Raw genomic sequence first — 19,850 nt, forward strand, 5'->3', positions numbered from 1 at the left:
CTTGCTCTCCGGACTCATGAATGTCATGGAGTTTTTTCCATGCTAGTTTCATGCCCCAATTTGCCACGTCCCTTATGATTCAATTCCACACTTCCCCATGGTCCTATTATTAGCTCATGATTATAGCTTTCCTTTTAATGAACATGGAGACATTTGAGCTGGAAAGGACCTAGAGAGCATCCAGTGGAATACCATCATTTTCAAGGTGATTACCTGAGGCCAGTGGAGTTAATAGATTTGCCAAAGATGACACAGGTGACTGACAATACAACTTGATAACAAAAATTAGATGTTTGGACACTTCCCTGTTTACAAACCACTTTCATTTTAGATACATATATTTTCTCAACTCCCTGACTTGAATCAATAACAGCAGCCATGTGAGGCAGACATGGCATGATTTGCTACACGTAGGTGAGGAAATTGAAGCAATAAGGAATACGATAAAAGTAACTCAAGACAGAGTCACAGATCATCATGGTTAATACCATGGGCATTGGTATTAGCTAATCTGGGTTGAATTCCACCTTTCTATTTCTTGGTTATGTGACCTTGAGCAAATTAACCTCTTCAAGCCTCACTATTGTCACCTGTAAAATGGGCTCATAGTATCAGCTATTCATAGAGTAGCTCTTCATAGAATCAAATTAGATAATGCTTATAAGGCAGTTATCAGAGAGTGAAGCACACAGCATGCCTTCTATTAAAATAGGTATAATATATTTACACTGAATTGGAGTTCTTTCTGACATATTATGCTGTATTACTAATCCTTCATTAAAAATATCCACTTCGATCATTCTCACAAACTTTTGCTTTTTGTTTTTTTGTGTTTTTTTTAAAATGGAACTCATCTACCCTGCCATTATTAGGGATACATAGATGTTTTAGGAAGTTCCCACTCATGGTTTGATGTCCTTCAGGTAACCTTACTTTTAGGGAGAAAGGTATTGATGGGTTAATGACTTAATTATTTGATTTAAAACTCGATAATTGGTTAGTAGTTATTTATTCACTCTGATAAGAACTTTAAAAATTTAATGTTTTAACCTGAATAGATTCTTAAGATAGATTTAAATATGTAACACCAAAAGTGTAGAAGTTGGGCGCAGGGACAAGCAATGAAGGACGTTTCCTGTCAGTAAGAACCATTTATGTTCCACACATGATACTTTGTGAACTCAAAGATGGATTGTTGCTACCCTGGAAGGAACGTGGCAGAACAAAATATGCCCAAAGGTTCTATCTGTGACATGGAGATAATTTCTCACCTGCGAACCGCACATGATAGTAGAAAAAAATCACATCTATACAATGTAACTAATTAAGTGTAAAGAGTTGTGTAAATAATAATGTAACATGTACGAAGTTTAGCCTACAACCTCTTGTCTGAAGAAAAATCTCTCTTTAAAATTTTCTTTAAATTCTCTTAGTTGGACTCTCCAAGGCTGGTGGCTCTGCTTCTCCCTGGTCATACTGAAGGCCCTGGAGTTCCTGTGAAGCTCCCATCTCTGGGACTCAGGCTCTGCCTCCCTAGACATACCATAACAGCCTTCGTTTCTTAGTCTTGCATCATCTTTGGAAGCTACCATGAAGCTTGCTCTAGGCTACCTATGACCAGAAATTGATGCCTTTGACTTCTTTCTAGCCTCTGAGACTCTCCCCAACTCTTGACCTTAAAATTGCCCCTTCTGGGAGCCAGCCCAGTGGCATAATGCTTAAGTTCTGTGCATTCTACATTGCAGCCCAGGTTCACGTGTTTGGATCCTGGGCATGGGCATACCGCTCATCAGCTGTTCTGAGGCGGCAGCCCACACACAAAATAGAGAAAGACTGGCACAGATGTTAGCTCAGGACTAATCTTCCTCAAGCAAAAAATGAAGAAGGCTGGTAATGAATGTTAGATCAGGGTGAATCTTCTTCAGAAAAAAAAAAAAAGCCCCTTCTTTCTACCATTCCTTTCTCCCAACTGTTTTTCACAATTTACTTCACAAGAAATTTCGAAGAGTAATATAAATGGAACAAGATTATTTGGAAATAAAGCCAGACCAATCCTTCTCCCTCTCCTCTCCTTTTGTCTACTCTCCTGCCTTAACCTTCCAGCCTCTCTCTTTCCCTCTCTTCCCTTTCTCTCTCCTCTCTTTCTCTCTGTGTATGTGTCCCTCTCTGTTTCTTTCTCTCTTTCCAGCTTTCTCTTTCTGTATCCCTCTCTCTAATGCTGACTTTCTCTCTCTCTGTTTAGAATTAAGATGATAAAGTATTCACTTTAAATTATTTTTAACTTTCACACATAAAAATTGATACATTATTTTATTTTCTTTTTATAGAAATATAAATAATGCTGAAAAATTGAAAATAAATAAAAGCAATCATAAAAACTGTAGAGGAAAGAATCATGTGCATGACTTCCTAGGGTCTTGTCATTTGTCTGCAATAGTGATAACAGCTATTGGAAGCTGTGTTCTCAAAAGAAAGCTTTTCATCTACTTGGGTCTAACAAACTGATTTCCATGTTGATGACATTGCCTCAGACAGATCACTTGCTGGTGGAAGCTAAATATAATGGCAACCGAAATCAAGGAGTCAGGTTTTCACTTCTCTATACTTAGTCTTGTGACCTACAAAAGTTTACTTGAATGTTCTTACCACTGTTTTCCTTATTAGGGTAACACCTGCTCAAATATGTTCTTACTGAAGTAAATGTTTTGCCCTCTTTATCACCCTCTTGAGGGCCTCTTTGATCTCCTTGTTCCTCAGACTATAGATAAGAGGGTTTAACATGGGGATAAGGATAACATAGAACACTGACAGAACCTTGTCTTGTTTCTCAGAGTGACCAGAGTTAGGATGCATGTACACTGAGAGGCCTGTTCCGTAGAAGATTGTCACAACTACCAAGTGGGAGGCACAGGTATTGAAGGCCTTGGCACTACCTTTTACGGAGGATATTTTCAGGATGGAAGCTGCAATGAAACTATAGGACAAGAGAATAACAAGAAAAGAACCGAACCCAATAAAAAAAGCCACCAGAAAAAGAATCATTTGGCTGATGAAGGGATTGGAGCAAGACAAGGATATGATGTGGGTTATGTCACAGAAGAAATTTGGAATGATATTGGGCCCACAGTAGTAGAGATGAAAGCAAGGGATTGTTTCCGCTAAGCTACTAAGGAAACCACTCCCACAGGCCCCAGCAACCATCTTCTGACAGAGGCCAGGAGCCATGACCGCTGAGTACTGCAGAGGCCTACCAATAGCAACATATCTGTCATAGGCCATGGCAGCCAAGAGACAGCACTCCGTCAGACACATCCAGGATGCAACAAAATACTGGGTGGCACAGGCAATGAATGAAATCATTTTTTCATCTTTTAGGAAGTCTGAAAGCATCCTTGGGCTGGTGGAAGAAGAATAGCAGATGTCTATAAATGACAGGAAACTGAGAAAGAAGTACATAGGTGTGTGCAGGTGGGAGTCCATCCTGATTAGGATGATGAGACCCAGGTTCCAGAGGAGGGTCACAAGGTAGATCCCTAGGAAGACTGGGAAGAAGATAAGTTGCAGCTCTTTTTCATCTGAGAGTCCCAGGAGAACAAACACGGCCACAGAAGTGTGATTTCTATTTTCTTCCATGGTCCTGCTTGTTGAGATCTGCTGAGAAAAAATTGAAAGAAGGAAATGGATTCATTTTCAAAAAACTCAAAAAAATTGTTTTCATTTCTTCCCAGTCACACAGCTCACTAAATATACATCTTAAATCATCAGTGTTGAATTAATCTGTGTCTTTTATGTATATTCACCAAACTTAACTAAAAGTTTTCTTGCATAAATAGTCATTTTCTTTGGGGGCAAAACACAGTAAATGAACGTGATTAGTACATTATCTCCTAAAATGTCTTAATTTCATGTTTTTCCCTTACAATTTTACAAATATATGAGAATTAGAAATAGAGTAAGGTAGGAAAATGCTGCCAGATCTCTATATTGTGAAACAGAAGGAGTATGATAAGTCCTGGCTCTGAATTTAATTCAGTGCTTGAAAAAGTCCCTGAATCATGCTGGACCTTATAGTTAAGTGATGACAAAGTAGGGGCTCTTTAAAATCTCCTTGGGAACTAATATTCAATTAATGTAATCAGGAAGGTGGACAATTCTGTAACTGCCTTTCTGCTCTCATAATGCCTCAAGAGACATAAGAATAATGCAATGATATGGTGGGAAGAGTCACATACCAAGAGGCAGTTTGGAAATGGATGTGACTTACACTTCTTAATGACGCTAAGAAGGCTCAGAGAAGTTAGATAAGACAAGGTTGTAAGGGTCATTATGCACCCATCATTGCAGATGAAGATTTTTATTTCCTCAAATCAGAGATACTTATAAGTTAAACTGTCTAGGATAGTGATTCTTGATCTTCTTCGGGTCAGTGATACTTATGAAAATGTTGGAAACTTTAGACACAGTATCCAGGACACTGCAACTACTTACCACCTTTACATGTGGTTTTATTGGATTCTCAATCACACTCCAGTCTATTCATCATTCCCAGGTAAAAGACTTCTACAAATAAAAGTGACTTGATCTCATGTAAGAGTTGAGATGTTTAGGCAATGGATATGGAGATTAGGAAGCAGACGCAGGATTTCTGGAAGTTCTTTCTCTTTTTCTTATTGGAGCCAGTCCAGGGAAGGCAAGCACTAAGTCTTCAGGCCAAATGATAAACAGCCAAAAAAATATTTTTGCCTCAGGCACTGTATACCCTCTTCAAGATGCAATAGCAGTCATCTCTTCAGATAATTATTAGAACATCTCCCAACACATACACATTTTTATTCAGATGAACTCTAACTAGAAGGAAAATAATGGGAAGCTGTGAAAGGTAGAAAATAGATATCAAATATTGCCTCGGAGTTGTGTACATGGATAAAATTAGAAGTCTTGGAGATTTCACTGGAGAAAGGCTGTGACATTAATGGAATAAGCTATGTCTGTGAACTATAAACATGTGTCAACATTAGCCATCCATAATGTCTTCCTTCTCCAAAAACATTTCCTAACCTCCTAGTTCCAAAAATTATTGAAAAGAAAAAAAAATCCCCATAGAAGCATAAGGCTGTAGACTGAGAAGTAATGTAGAAGTATGAATTTCCTAAGATCAAATCAGTCATTGTTTCATGGTGCACTGTTTTGAGAAAAATTCTGAAGGAATGAAGAGATTAATTAGAAAAGAAAATCAAGATATTTTCCATCAACATAGAAGAAGAAATGGGAGCAGATAGACTATATATTTACCAACCTAGACATAGATGTGGTTCTGTCCACAGAGAGACTGAATGGAGGGAGAGTTTTGTGAGGACAGAGCAAAAAATTGTGTTCTTCATCATCATCACCATCACCATCTTAGCCAACAGTCATGACGACAAAAAGATTTATTGAGCAGTTACAATATGTGCTGTTCTTCTCCTTCTACTCATGGATAAATTCATAGCTTCCTGTAATGTCTACTCATTCAATATGGTAACCTTAAGCCTCATGTGCTGTCTACTAAACGCAGATAGTACAATGAAAATTGCCTCCATATTTGTATTATATTCCTCTGGAACCCCAATTAGAGGTGTGTTGAAACTTCTTCCTCTACCTCCCACATCACTGAAACATTCATTATTTGTATGTCTCTACTGTGTTCTGTTTAATTTTTACAGATCTATCTTCCAGTAAGTTCATTCTATTATAAGTTGTGCGAATTGCCTAAGTCATCCATTGAACTTCAAATTTCAATCATAATATTTTATTTTCTCTCTAACGGATCTATTTTCTTCATTACTCAAATGGTCAGCTTTGATAGTCTCACTCTTTCATCACATTTTCCATAGCATCCTTTATTTAAACATTTCTAATTTACTTATTAAAATTATTATTTTCTAATAATAGAAATACATGGTTTTGCATGCATCATTCTATAGTTGGATGTTATTGCTGACTTTAGTTAAGGTGACCTGTTCATTTGTATCTTTAGTAATTTTTATATCTTTTTTTTCCCTATGGATTGGCACCTGAGCTAACATCTGTTGCCAAGCTTCCTTTTTTTCTTCGTCTTCTTCTTCTCCCCACAGCACCCCCAGTACACAGCTGTATATTCTAGTTTTGAGCACCTCTGGTTGTGCTATGTGGGGCACTGCCTTAGCATTGCTTGATGAGTAGTGCCATGACTGTGCCCAGGATCAGAACCAGTGAAACCCTGGGCAGCTGAAGTGGAGAGCATGAACTTAACCACTTGGCCATGGGGCCGGCCCCTGGCATCTTAAGTACATGTTTCTTTAAAATTTATCTGTGGGAATTCATAATGCTTGAGTTTAAAATCTGTTGTTCCAAAAATGATTTATGTCACTTGCCAGATGCTTTGAAGGCAACACCAACCCAGAATCCCTTTAAACAAAAAATTTTGACTTGGTGTTTTTGAGGTCATAATCATGATGATATTTACATGGCGTATTTCTCTAAGTAGATGGATGAGAGTAAAATGATCCAAGAAAGGAGTGACATCAGCATTTTAGCAGAGAAAGACATTCTCTGATTTTGTTTTGCTTTTGTAACAATGAATTGGATATCCATCCACAAACAAAAGCACCTTTGTGAGTTGGAGTATCCAGCACCATGCACCAAGAGGCACAGGAGGACTCTCACCCACCTGAAAATCCAATACTAAGCAGACAGACCTCAGAATCAGCAGGACTCAGCAAAATTGCCCCAACCTATCTTGGCCACAGTCAGGTAAAGCCTGGAGAGTGCTGAAGACTTGGGCAGACAACCATGAATGAGACAGACTTTGTCTCTCAGCAACGAAGCCCAGCCCTGCGAAGAAGGGATTCCAGCACCATAATGGAGCAGAAAAAACACGTGAGTTTGGTCACAGTGAAGACAATGAAAGGAGCTGTGCCAGCACCACCCCTCTCAAGGCACACTGTGCAAGATAAACTTTAGCAGTGGTGAACACTTCCACAGGGAAAAATAGCAGTGAGGGAGTACCCAGCTACCCCAGTAGTGCTAGTCGCAGCTGGAGAAACCCATTTCTCTCCAGAAGTACCTAGACTACTGGGAATGGTAGTACATGACAGGAGGGAGAAGGAAGATCAGGAAAGAAGCAGGTAAGAATATTAAAGGGCAATAATGTTACACAGTTTGTGCTGATTGCATTCAGGATTTCAGCAGAAAGTTTAAACATGAGCCTCCAGGAGTACCTTATGCAGGATCTCCTGACTGGATCCATCACAAATCCCAACCTCCCAGTGCTAAACCCACACTTCTCCCTACTCTACAACTGGCTTTTGTGCACATTTCCATGGGTAGCAGTGAGAGTAAATCTGGTAAACTGATTGCTCTCAGAAAAATAGACTTGAGTCTGTGCGTAAGAGAGAAACCAAAAACATCAGCTGTAGCGTCACATTCTGGAAAACAAAAAAGAGACTTCAGATAGCCAGCCTGGTGAGTAATAAGAACAGAAAAGACACATTAGCTTAAGAATTTTGTTACGAGAGAGAGGAAGAAGGGTGGGGCAGATTTACCCATACAAAGGAGAGAAAACCTCATATATAACACTACCAATGACAGTATACCCTATCTGAAGTTAACTAGCAAGCTTTAAGGAGATGTCTGCTGCCTCAAATGCTTAAGCAGCAGTGCAAACTTACAAAAAACATGAAATATAAAGAAAACATGCCATCACTAAAGTTAACAATGATTCTCCAAGAATCAAGCTCCAAGGCACAGAATTTTGAGACCTATTTGATAAAGATTTTAAATAGCTCTTTTGAAAAAATTCAATGAACTGTAAGAAAACTCAGAAAACCAATTTATTGAGATCAGAAAAAAATGAACAAAATGAGATACTTACCAAAGGGTTAGCAATTATAAAAAGGAACACAACAGTAATTCTGCAGCTGAAGAATTCAGTGAATAAAATGAAAAATGCAATAGTGAGCATTTGTGGTAGAGTGGAGCAAATGGAAGACAGATAAGTTATGCTAGAGGACCGAAAATTTGAAATAACCCAGTCAGGGCAGAGGAAAAAAAAAGAATGAAAAAGTGCAAAGAAAGCCTACATGATCTATGAGATTCAATCAAAACAAAATTAGGATAATTGGGGTTGAGAAAGAGAAAAGAAACAGAAGGGGGTAGAAAATTAATTAAATAATTCCAAAAACCTCTAAAACATGGGGAGACACTAGGCATCCAGTTCATGAAGCTAACAGGTTAACCTATTATCTCACGTCAAAAGACCTTCATCAAGACACTTTGTAATAAAACTGTGAAAAATCAAACATAGAGAATCCTAAAAACAATAAGAGAAAAAAATTGTAACCTACAAAGGAACCCCCATTAAGCTATCAGTAGTTTACTCAGCAGACACCCTATTGGCCAGGAGAGAGTGGAATGACATATTCAGAGTTGAAAGAAAAAATTGCCAGCCAAAAATACTCTATCCAGCAAAGTTATACTTAAGATATGAAAGAGAAAAAAAGACTTCCCCAGAAACAAAAAAGCTGAGATTGTTCATCACTATTGCACCTGTCTTGCAAAAAAACGCTGAAAGGATTTTTTCAAGGTGAAATAAAAAAGACATTAATCAGTGTCACAAAAACATATGAAAGTATACAAAACAATGATAACATAAATATATAGCCAGATTATAAAACTCTAATTCTGTAAAAGGATGGTATGTTGACCACTTCACTATAGTATAAAGCTTAAAAGTGTATTAAAAATAATTATAACTACTATAATTTTTAAAGAATACTCAATATAAAAGGAGGTAAACAATGGTATTAAATAATATAAAAGGGGCTCCCTGGTGGCACAGCAGTTAAGTTCGCACGTTCTGCTTCTTGGCGGCCCGGGGTTCGCCAGTTCGGATCCCAGGTGTGGACATGGCACTGCTTGTCAAGCCATGCTGTGGTAGACGTCCCACATATAAAGTAGAGGAAGATGGGCACGGATGTTAGCTCAGGGCCAGGTGTCCTCAGCAAAAAGAGGAGGACTGGCAGTAGTTAGCTTAGGGCTAATCTTCCTCAAAAAAAAGAGAGAAAAAAAGGGGGGGATTAAAATGGTACAGCTTTTGTAGACAATCGAAGTTAAGTTGCCATCAACTTAAAATGGACTGCTTTCTCTATGAGATTTTTATATAAGCCTCATGGTAACCACAAAGCAAAAACCTAGAGTACATTCACAAAAGACAAAGAAAGAAGTAACAGCATACAACCACGAAAAATCACTAATGTACAAACGTAGGCAGAAACAGGGGAAAAATAAACAGTGGAAATATAAAACATCCAGAAAGCAATTAATAATAGGACATTAGTAAGTCCTTACATATCAATAGTCTATCTAAATGTAAATGGATTGAATTCACCAATCAAAAGGCAGACTACTGGATAGATAAAAGAATAAGACTCAGGGTCAGCCCTGTGGCCGAGTGGTCAAGTTTGCGCACCCTGCTATGGCGGCCCAGGGGTTCACTGGTTCGGATCCTGGGTGTGGACATGGGACCGCTCATCAGGCCATGTTGAGGCGGTGTCCCACATGCCGCAACTAGAAGGACCTGTAACTAAGATATACAACTATGTACTGGGGGGATTTTGGGAGATAAAGCAGAAAACAACAACAACAACAACAAAGAATAAGATTCAACTATATGCTGCCAACAAGAGAAACACTACAGCTTTAAGACACACATAGGCTCAAAGTGAAGGGATGTAAAAAGATATTCCACACAAGGGGAAACCAAAAGAAAGCAGAAATAGCTATATTTATATCAGACAAAATAGACAAAGGCAAATATAGAAACAAGAGACAAAGAAGGTCATTATATAATGATAAAGGGGTCAATTCATCAAGAATACATAAAAAACATAAATCTATATTCACCCAAAAGAGAGCACATAAATATATTAAGCAAATACAAATCTAAAGGGAGAAATAGACAACAACACAATAATAGTAGAGGGCTTTAGTACTCCACTTTCAAGAATAGATAGATCATCCAGACAGAAAATCAAAAAAGAAATGTTTGAGGTGAGCCCTGGTGGTTGTTTGGTGTGCTCTGCTTTGGTGGCCTGGCTATGGTTCCCAGGCATGGACAGACCTACACACCACTCCATCTGTCAGTGGCCATCTGTTGTGACAGCCCATATACAAAAAAACAGGAAGATTGGCAACAGATTTAGCTCAGGGCGATTCTTCCTCAGCAAAAACCGGGAAACATTGGACTTGAATCACATTAGAACAAATGGACTTAGACATTTATGGAACACATTATTCAATAGCAGCAGAACACACATTCTCCTGAAGTGCACACAGAATATCTCTAGGGTAGATCATATGACAGGACACAAAACACGTGGTGGCAAATTTAAGATTGAAATCATACCACGTATCTTTTCTGAAAAGATTGGTGTGAAACTAGAAATTCACAAGAAGAAACCTGGAAAATCTACAAATATGTGAAAACTAAACACGCTTCTGAACAACAAATGGGTCAAATGAGAAATCAACAGAGAAATCAAAAGAGAAATCAAAAATATCTTGAAATAAATGAAAATGGAAACATAACCCACCAAAACCAGTGGGACGCTACAAAAGCAGTTCTGACAGCGAAGTTTATAGCAATAAATGCATGGGTTAAGAAAATAGAAGACTCTCAATAACAACCCAAATTTACACCTCAAGGAAATAGAAAATAAGAAAAAAATAAGCCTAAAGTAAGTATAAGCAAATAAATTACAAAAATTAGAGTGGAAATATGAAATAGAGACTATAAAAACAATAGAAAAAAATCAACAAAGTTAAGAGCTGGCTTTCAAAAAGATGAACAAAGTTGACAAACCCTTAGTGAGACTAAGAAAAAAAGACAGAATACTCAAATATGTACAATCAGAAATGAAAGAAGTGACATTACATGTGATATTACAGAAATATATAAGATCATGAGACTACTATGAACAATTATATGCCAACAAATTGAATAGCCTAGAAAAAATAAGTAATTTCCTAGAAAGATACATCCTACTAAGACTGAATCAGGAAAAAGTAGAAAATCTGAATACAACAATAGTGATTAAGAAAATTGAATCAGTAATGAAAAACCTAATACTGACAACCCCAGAACCAGACGACTTCTCTGGCAAATTCTACCAAATATTTAAAGTAGAATTAGTTCCAATCCTTCTCAAACTCTTCCAAAAAGTTGAACCAGAAGAAAAGCTTCCAATCATATTTTATGACGCCAGCATAACTCTGATACCAAAGCCAGATAAGGACACCACAAGAAAAGAAAACTATGGACCAATATCCATCATGAATATAGATGCAAAAATTCCCAATGAAATATTAGTAAACTGAATTCAACAACATAGTAAAAGGATTACACCACTTGACCAACTGGGATTTATCCCTGGGATGGAAGGATGCTTCAACATGCACAAATTAGTAAATGTGATACACCATATTAATAGAATGAAAGATTAAATTCATATTATCATTTCAATAGATGAAAAGAAAGTATAGGACAAAATAGAACATTCCTTTCATGATTGAAACCCCAAAAAATAGGATGTGGAAGGAACATACCTCAACATAATAAAGGCCACATAAACAAATCCATGGCTAACATTATATTCAATGGTGAATAACTGAAAGCTTTCCTCTAACATCAGAAACAAGACAAGGATACTCACTCTCACCACCCTCATTCAACGTAGAACTGATAGTCTTAACTAACACTATGAAGCAATATAAGGAAATAGTAGACATCCAAATTGGGAAGGAAGAAGTAAAATTGTCATTATTTGCAGAGTGCGTGAACTTATATATAGAAAAATCCTAAAGACTCAACCAAAACACTGTTGGAAGTAATCAATGAATTCAATAAAGTTGTAGGATATAAAATCAACATTCAGAAATCAGTTGTTATCCATGAGCATGTAATAGCTTTCCATTTCTTTGTGGCTTCATCAATTTCTTTCAAAAATATCTTACAGTTTTCACTGTGCAGGTCTTCCACTTCCTCAGTTAAATTTATTTCTAGGTATGTTTTTGTTTTGTTGCAATTGTAAATGAGATTTTATTTTTGATTTTTCTCTCTGCAAGTTTATTGTTAGTGTATAGAAATGCAACTGAATTTTTATGTTGCTTTTGTACTCTTCAACTTCGCTGTACTCGTTTTTCATTTCTAATACTTTTTTGATGGATTCTTTAGGGTCTTCTGTTGTAAAATCATGTCACTGCAAACGGTGACAGTTTTACTCTTTCCTTTCCAATTTGGATACCTTTTATTTCCTTTTCTTCCTTAATTGCTCTGGTTAAAACTTCCAACATTATATTGGATAAAAGTGCCTAGAGTGAGCATCCTTAGAAAAGCATGTTTTGATCTTAGTTAAATCCCCCGAAATTGAGCAAATTATTATTTTTTATTCAGTGCTCAATTATTAACTTCTACAGTGTGTTTGGCTTTATAGACATTGTCTCATTAGATGCTAGATAATCCTATTATCCAAAATTTTGCAGGTGAAAACAGAATTTAACAGTGGGATAACATCATTAAGAAATTGCAGAACTAGGACTCAAGATCCACCCCTCACCCCAGAGTAATACTGACATTTTAGATTAGAGATGATTATTTCCACTGAAGTTTAGAGAATTTGAGTAAAGAGAAAGGATCTGAGGAAGGGTGTAGAAGTAAGAGAGGGAGGAGCTAAAAATGAGAGCGACTGAGGACCACAAACCTTGTTCCACTTAGATCTCATTGGAAGAATTACATGGATATTGAGAGAGCACAGACCACTGTTTTCTATAAAGCAAACCCTCTCACCTTCCTCCAGACCCTCCAGGAAGAAACAGTTCTTGCCAAAGGTTGAAATTGCTTAGCTCTTTTTCAAAGGAATTTTCCAAGTGTTCTTATTGCACTCCAAGATGGATGCTTTTGGCCATGAAATTGGCTGTCTGCTCACAGCCAGACAGATGGCCACAACTAGGGATCCTCTTAAATGTGTTACTCGGGCAGAGATGAAAGGAGAAAGAACAATTAGAGGGAGAAAATTCTCCAGATACTTGTTCTCTGGTGTCATGGTTGTCGTGGAGTTTTTTCCCTGATAATTTCATGCCTCAATTTACCATGTCCCTTCTGATTCAATTCCCCACTTCCCTATGATCCTATTACTACCGCATAATTATAGCTTTTCTTATAACAAACTTAGAGTCATTTGAGCTGGAAAAGACCTAGAGATCTTCTAGTTCAATACCATCGTTTTCAAGTGAGGAACTTGAAGCCAGAGGAGCTAAGAGATGTGCCAAAGATGACACAGCTTGCTGGTAATATAGCTTGATAACAATAAATTAGACTTGTGGACACTTCGATGTTTACAAAGCACCTTCATTTTAGATATATGCATACACGCATTTTCTCAACTGCCTGATCAGAATCAATAATCACAGCAGCCCTGTGAGGCACACATGGCATGATTTCCTACGGGGCAGGGCCACAGCCTCTGGGTTCTGGCACTGGCATGTGTGCCAGTGATCTGCTCTGAAACCTTGGATGAGGGTAACCTGTCCCTGCCAGGAAAATTCGCACCTGGATGTTGCCCCAGTGCAAGAATGACCGGCAATATACTAATTTCCAAAAAAATTTGTCTTTAATTTTTACATACCAAATTTTACAGATTATTTTATTTTACTGAAATACAAATAAATGCTTCACAATTAAAAGTAAATAAAAGAAATAAAGAAAATCAATGAGGAAAAAACTATCTGTGAGGCTTCCTAGGTTCTTGTCATTTCTCTACATATAGTATTTATCAGAACCTAAATTCTCAAAACATAGGGTTTTAGATATCTTGGTCTCATCAAGGACAAAGGCCATTTAAAGTGAATTCAGTGTTGGTGACACTGCCCCAAAAGATCACTTGGTGGTGACAGCTAAACATAATGGCACCAGGAATCAAGGAGCCAGGTTTTCACTTCTCTCTACCTAGTGATCTGTGACCTACAAAAAGTCACATACATATTCTGTTCCTTGTCATCCCTACAGGGAAAAGAACTCCTGCACAAATATTGTTCATACTGAGGTAAAAGTGTTAGCCTTTTTACCACCCTCTTAAGCACCTGTTTGATTTCCTTGTTCCTCATACTATAAATAAGAGGGTTTAACACAGGGATAAAGATAACATAGAACACTGACAGCATCTTGTCCAGCTTCTAGAAGTGGCTAGAGCTTGGAAGTAGGTACACGGAGAGGCTTGTGCCATAATAGATTGTCACAGCTGCCAGGTGGGAGGCACAGGCTTTGAAGGCCCTGGCTCTGCCTCTGATAGAAGATATTTTCAGGATGAAAGCTGCGATGAATCCATACGATAAGATGATAAGTAGGAGAGACTTGAACCCAATGAAAATACATACCAGAAATAGAATCATTTAGCTTATGAAGGGTTTGGAGCAAGACAAGTTAATAATCTGGAGTGTGTCACAGAAGAAATTTGGAATAATATTGGGCCCACAGTAGTAGAGAAGAATTCAAGTAATTGTTTGAAATAGCTACCAAGGACATGACTCCCATAGACCCCAGCAGCTATCTTCCCACAGACACCAGGAGCCATGATGGCTGGGTACTGCAGAGGCCTACCAATAGCAACATATGTTATAGGCCACAGCAGCCAAGAGGCAGTACTCAGTCTTTTCCACCCAGGACCCAGCAAAATACTGGGTGGTACAGGCAGTGAATGAAATTGTTTTTCCAACCTTTAAGAAGTTTGTTTTTTTTTGTTGTTTTTTTGATAATTTGTTTATCTCTATTTGTGGTCATCGCTTTCCCACTTAAATAAGTCCCTTTAGCATTTCTTGTAGAACTGGTTTCTTGGTGATAAACTCCTTTAATTTATGCTTGTCTGGGAAGCTCTTTATCTCTCCTTCCATTCTGAATGACAACCTTGATGGATAGAGTATTTTTGGCTGTAGATTTTTTCCTTTTAGCAATTTAAATACATCGTGCCCTTCTCTTCTCGCCTGTAGGGTCTCGGCTGAGAAGTCTGCAGACAGCCTTATGGGCTTTCCTTTGTATGTCACTTGTGGCCTTTCTCTTGCTGCTTTTAGGATTCTCTCTTTATCTTTAATTTTGGACATTTAAAAGAACTTGAAAACACAAAGGCATGAAGAGACATGAACCCCTATGTTCATTGCAGCATTATACACAATAGCCAAGACTTGGAAGTGACCTAGGTGCCCATCAAGGGGCAAAAGGATAAAGAATATGTGGTATTTATACACAATGGGGTACTACTCAGCCATAAGAAATGATGAAATCTGGCCATTTGTGATAACATGGATGGTCCTTGAGGGCACTATGCTGAGTGAAATTAGTCAGAGGGAGAAAGTCAAATACCGTATGATCTCACTCATAAGTAGAAGATAAAAACAATGACAAACACATAGCAATGGAGATTAGATTGGTAGCTACCATGGGGAAGGGGGGGAGGGCAAAAGGGGTGACTAAGCTCAGATGTGAGGGGATGGACTATAATTAATTTCTGGGTGGTGAACATGATGTAATCTACACAGAATTCAAAATATATTACTATGTACATCCGAAAGCTATATAATGTTATAATCCAATGTTACTGCAATTAAAAAAAAAGAAGTCTGAAAACATCCTTGGGTAGGTGGAAGAATAGCAAATGTCTATAAGTGACAGGAAACTGAGAAAATGTACATAGGTGCCTGCAGGTGTGAGTCCATCTTGATTAGGATGATGACACCCAGATTCCAGATTAGGGTCACAAGATAGATACCTAGAAAGATTGGGAAGAGGACAAGCTGCACCTCTTTTTCATCTTAGAGTCCCAGAAGAACAAACATGACCACAGATGAGTGATTTCTATCTGCTTACATGGACCTGCTTGATATCATCTGCTGAGAAAAAGATGAGATAAGGAAATGTTTTCATCCTCAAAAAACACAAAGAAATACTCTTCATTTTTCCAGGAAAGCAGGTGACTAGATATACAACCTTGAATCATAAGGTTGAGCTAACCTTGTGTAATCTCTGCATATATCCATGTATAATCACCAACCTTAATAGAAAACTTCTTTTGGATAAATACTATCATTCTCTCTTTGGGCTCAAAAGAGAGTAATGGATATCATTTGTACATTGTCTCCTAAAATGTCTGAATTTCATGTTTTTCCATTTCATATTTAAGTAGTATATGAAAATTGGAAATAGCCTAAATTAAGAAAATACTGTCATCACTCTATATGGTGAAACAGAATGATTCTGCTCAGGAATCACTCTAATATTAACTCAATGCCTCAGGAAGCCCCTGAATCATCCTGGGCCTCATATGTCAAAGGAGGATGATGGAGTAGATGCTCTTTAAAATTTCCTCGGGAATTAATATTCAAATAATCTATAATTAGGGAAGGTGGACAATTCCATAACTGTCTTTCTGCTTTCATAACTCTTGGAGAGATATAAGAATAGTGCAATGGGTTGGTGGGTATAGACACAAACCAAGAAGCACGTTGGAAATGGATGTGACTTAACCAACTTTTGACTCTAGGAAGGCTTCTGAGAAGTTAGACAAGACAACGTTGTAAGAGCCATTATGCTCCCTTTCTTGCAAGTGCCAATTTTTCTTTCTGTGAATCAGAGATATTCATGAGTCAAACTGTCTAGGACAATGATTCTTGATATTCTTTGGGTCATGGATACTTTTGAAAATCTATTGGAAACTCTTGACCCTCTACCCTGCAAACAGCCACCACTTCCACCGTCGCATGTGGTTTTATTAGATTCTCAGTCACCCTGGATTCTATTCACAGTTCCTAGGTTCATGGCTTCTCCTACATAGTAAAATGACTTGAACTCAAGTAGGAGTTTGGATGTTTAGGCAATGGACATGGGGATTAAGAGACTCAGGCGGGATTTCTGGAAGTTCTTTCTGTTTTCTCATTGAAGCCAGTCTAGGGAAGGTAAACACTAAGTGTTCAGGCCAAATGGTAAATAACAAAACCAATATTTTTCATTGGGCACTGTTTGCCCCCTTCGAGATGCTATAGCTGGCATCTCTCCAGATGGTCATTAGAACACCTCCCACCACAAACACATTTTTGTTCAGATGAACTCAAACTACAAAGAAAATCATGGGAAGCTGTGAAAGCTAGAAAATAGATGTCAAATGTAGTGTGAGAGTTGTGTATACAGGTAAATGTAGAAGTCTTGGAGATTTCCCTTAAAACGGGCTGTGGAATTAATGAAATAACTTATGTCTATGTCTATGCACTATAAATATTTGTCAGCATTAGCCGACAAGAATATTTTCCTTATTTCTAACCATTTCCCAGTCTCCTAGTTCCAAAAATGAGTGCAAAGAGAAAATTCCCATAGAAGCATAAGGTAAGTCTGAGTAATAAGTTAAAAGGGATCATTTCCCAAAATCTGATCACTCATTGCTTCATGGAGCACTGTTTTGAGAAGAATTCTGAAGTAAGGAAGAGATTCATTAGAAAATAAATTCAAGATGTCTGCCATCAGTACAGAAGGAGAGCTGGTAGCAGACAGACTATGCATTCACCATCTCAGACCTAGGTGTGGCTCTCCGCAATGAGACTGAGTGGAGGCATAATCTTGTGAGAACAGTGAAGAAAATTGCATTCTTCCTCATCATAACCAAAAATCAAGACAACGAAAAGATTTATTGAGCAGCTTCGGTGTATACTGTTATTCTCCCTCTACTTGTGGACATATTCACCGCTTCCTCTAATGTCCATTCATTCAATATGGTAACCATAAGCCTTGTGTGCTATGTACTAAACAACGATAGCATTCTGAAAATTGCCTCTATATTTCTGTTCTATGTCTCTGGAATACCAATTAGATGTATTCTTGCTCTGCTCTCCACATCAGTGAAACATTCATTATTTTTGTTTCTCTACTGCATTCAGTTTAATTTTTAATAGATGTCTCTTCTAGTAAATTCATTCTATCATAAGTTGTGCTAATTGGCTGTTTAATTCATCCATTAATTTCAAATTTCAATTATAATATTTGATTTTCTCTCAAGAGTTTCCATTTTGTTCCTTTCCCAAAGAGTCAGTTTGGTTAGTCCTTTATTGTTTCATCATACTTTCCATAGCATCCTTTATTTAAACATATTCAACATACTTATTTAAATTATTATTATCTATAATTCAAATACATAGTTTTGCAAGTCTGATTCCATAGTTTAATGATATCGCTGCCTCTTATTCAAGCGCCCTGTTTATTTGTGTGCCCAGTGATATTTTTCATCTTAAGTTCGTGTTTCTTTAAAAGTTATCTCTAGGAATCTATGATTCTTATGTTTAAAATGTATTGCTTCAGAAATGATTCATATGACATCTGTCCAACACTTTGGGGGTGACACCAACTCAGAATCTCCTTTGATAAAAATGTTGACTTGGTGTTTTTTGAAGTCACAATAATGACAATATGTAGGCTGCAAATCCACATAAGTAGATGGATGAGATTAAAATTTATGAGGGGAAGGAGTGGCAATAGTAATCCAACACTTGTTATTTATTGTCCTGTTATTGTCCTTCTTTTTGTTCCATTTTTGTAACAATGAATTTGACATCCATCCACCAACAAATGCCTTTGTGGAAGTTGTAATATCTAGCACTAAATGCCACGGGTCCAGGAGGAATCTCACCCACCTGTGCATCCAGTAATAGGCAGACAGATCTTTGTATGGGATGCAGAACCAGAAGGAGCCAATGAACCTTCCTAAAACCATCTTGATTATGGCCACATAATGCCTGGAGAGTGTGATGACAACCATGAATGAGAGAGACTTTGTTGAAGCCCAGTCTTCCTGAAATGGAAAGCCAGTTCACAACTGGAGCAGAAAAAAAGTGTGAGCTGGTCACAGTGGAGACACTAAAAGGAGCTTCCCCAGCACCACCCTCTTCAAGATAACACTGCATAGGTTGAACTACTCAGCAGTGGCAAACACTCCTGCACAGGGAAAGAGCCGTGAATGAGCACCCAGCTACCCTGGCAGTGCAAGACACAGATGAGGAAATCCTTTCTCTCTAGGGTTATGTAGACTACTGACCAGGTAGACCATGAGTGTAGGGAGAAGGGAAATCAGGTAAGAGATAGAGAGAAATACCAAAGGGAGTTAAAGGGGCACAGGGGCTCAGGATTTCAGTAGGAAGCCCACTCATGAGCCTCTAGGAGTATCTCACCAGAGCATCTCCCCTCCAGATCCATGCGAACCAACAAGCTCCCATTGTTAAATCCACACCTCCTCCTCATCTGCAGCTGGCTCCTTGTGTACATTCCTGAATGTAGCAGTGAGAGAAAATCTGGTAAACTGAGTGCTCTCAGAAAAAAAGGAAACAGCCTATGGAAAAGGGAGAAACCACAAACGTGAGCAGTAGTGCCACCTTCTGGAAAACAAAAAAGAGATTTCCAGAAGCCAGCCTGGTGAGTGACAAAAACCAGAGAACACAGAATAGTTTAGGATTTCAGCCACAAGAGGGAGCAAGAAGAGTGCAGCAGATCTACCCACAAAAGCAGAGAAAACTCCAGACCCGTTACTTACACTGCTCACAAAACTTAACCCAAAATGAGTTAAAGATTTAAACATAAGAACTAAACTCATAAAACTCTTAGAAGGAAAAATAGAGGCAAAGCTCCTTGACACTGATCTTGGCAATGATTTTTTTGATATGACACCACAAGCACAAGCAACAGAAACAAAAATCAACAAGCGGGAATACATTAAAGTAAAAAGCTTCTATACAGCAAAAAACAATTAAAA

The 19,850-nt window shown here is 37.9% G+C and overlaps 1 protein-coding gene across 1 annotated transcript; it reads right to left on the reverse strand.

The window, feature by feature from the left end:
* Nucleotides 1–2,688: 2,688 nt before the first annotated feature.
* On the reverse strand, nt 2,689–3,633 carry LOC106846473 (olfactory receptor 5AN6-like). Its single transcript, XM_070487437.1, has one exon. The coding sequence runs from the start codon at nt 3,631–3,633 to the stop codon at nt 2,689–2,691; it is 945 nt and encodes a 314-aa protein (XP_070343538.1).
* Nucleotides 3,634–19,850: the final 16,217 nt, after the last annotated feature.

Source organism: Equus asinus, chromosome 17 (genome assembly GCF_041296235.1).
Source record: "Equus asinus isolate D_3611 breed Donkey chromosome 17, EquAss-T2T_v2, whole genome shotgun sequence".
Lineage (NCBI taxonomy): Eukaryota > Metazoa > Chordata > Mammalia > Perissodactyla > Equidae > Equus > Equus asinus.

Excerpts from the sequence above, each read along its gene's own strand:
- LOC106846473 (XM_070487437.1), bottom strand. The coding sequence starts at position 3,633 with ATGGAAGAAAATAGAAATCACACTTCTGTGGCCGTGTTTGTTCTCCTG.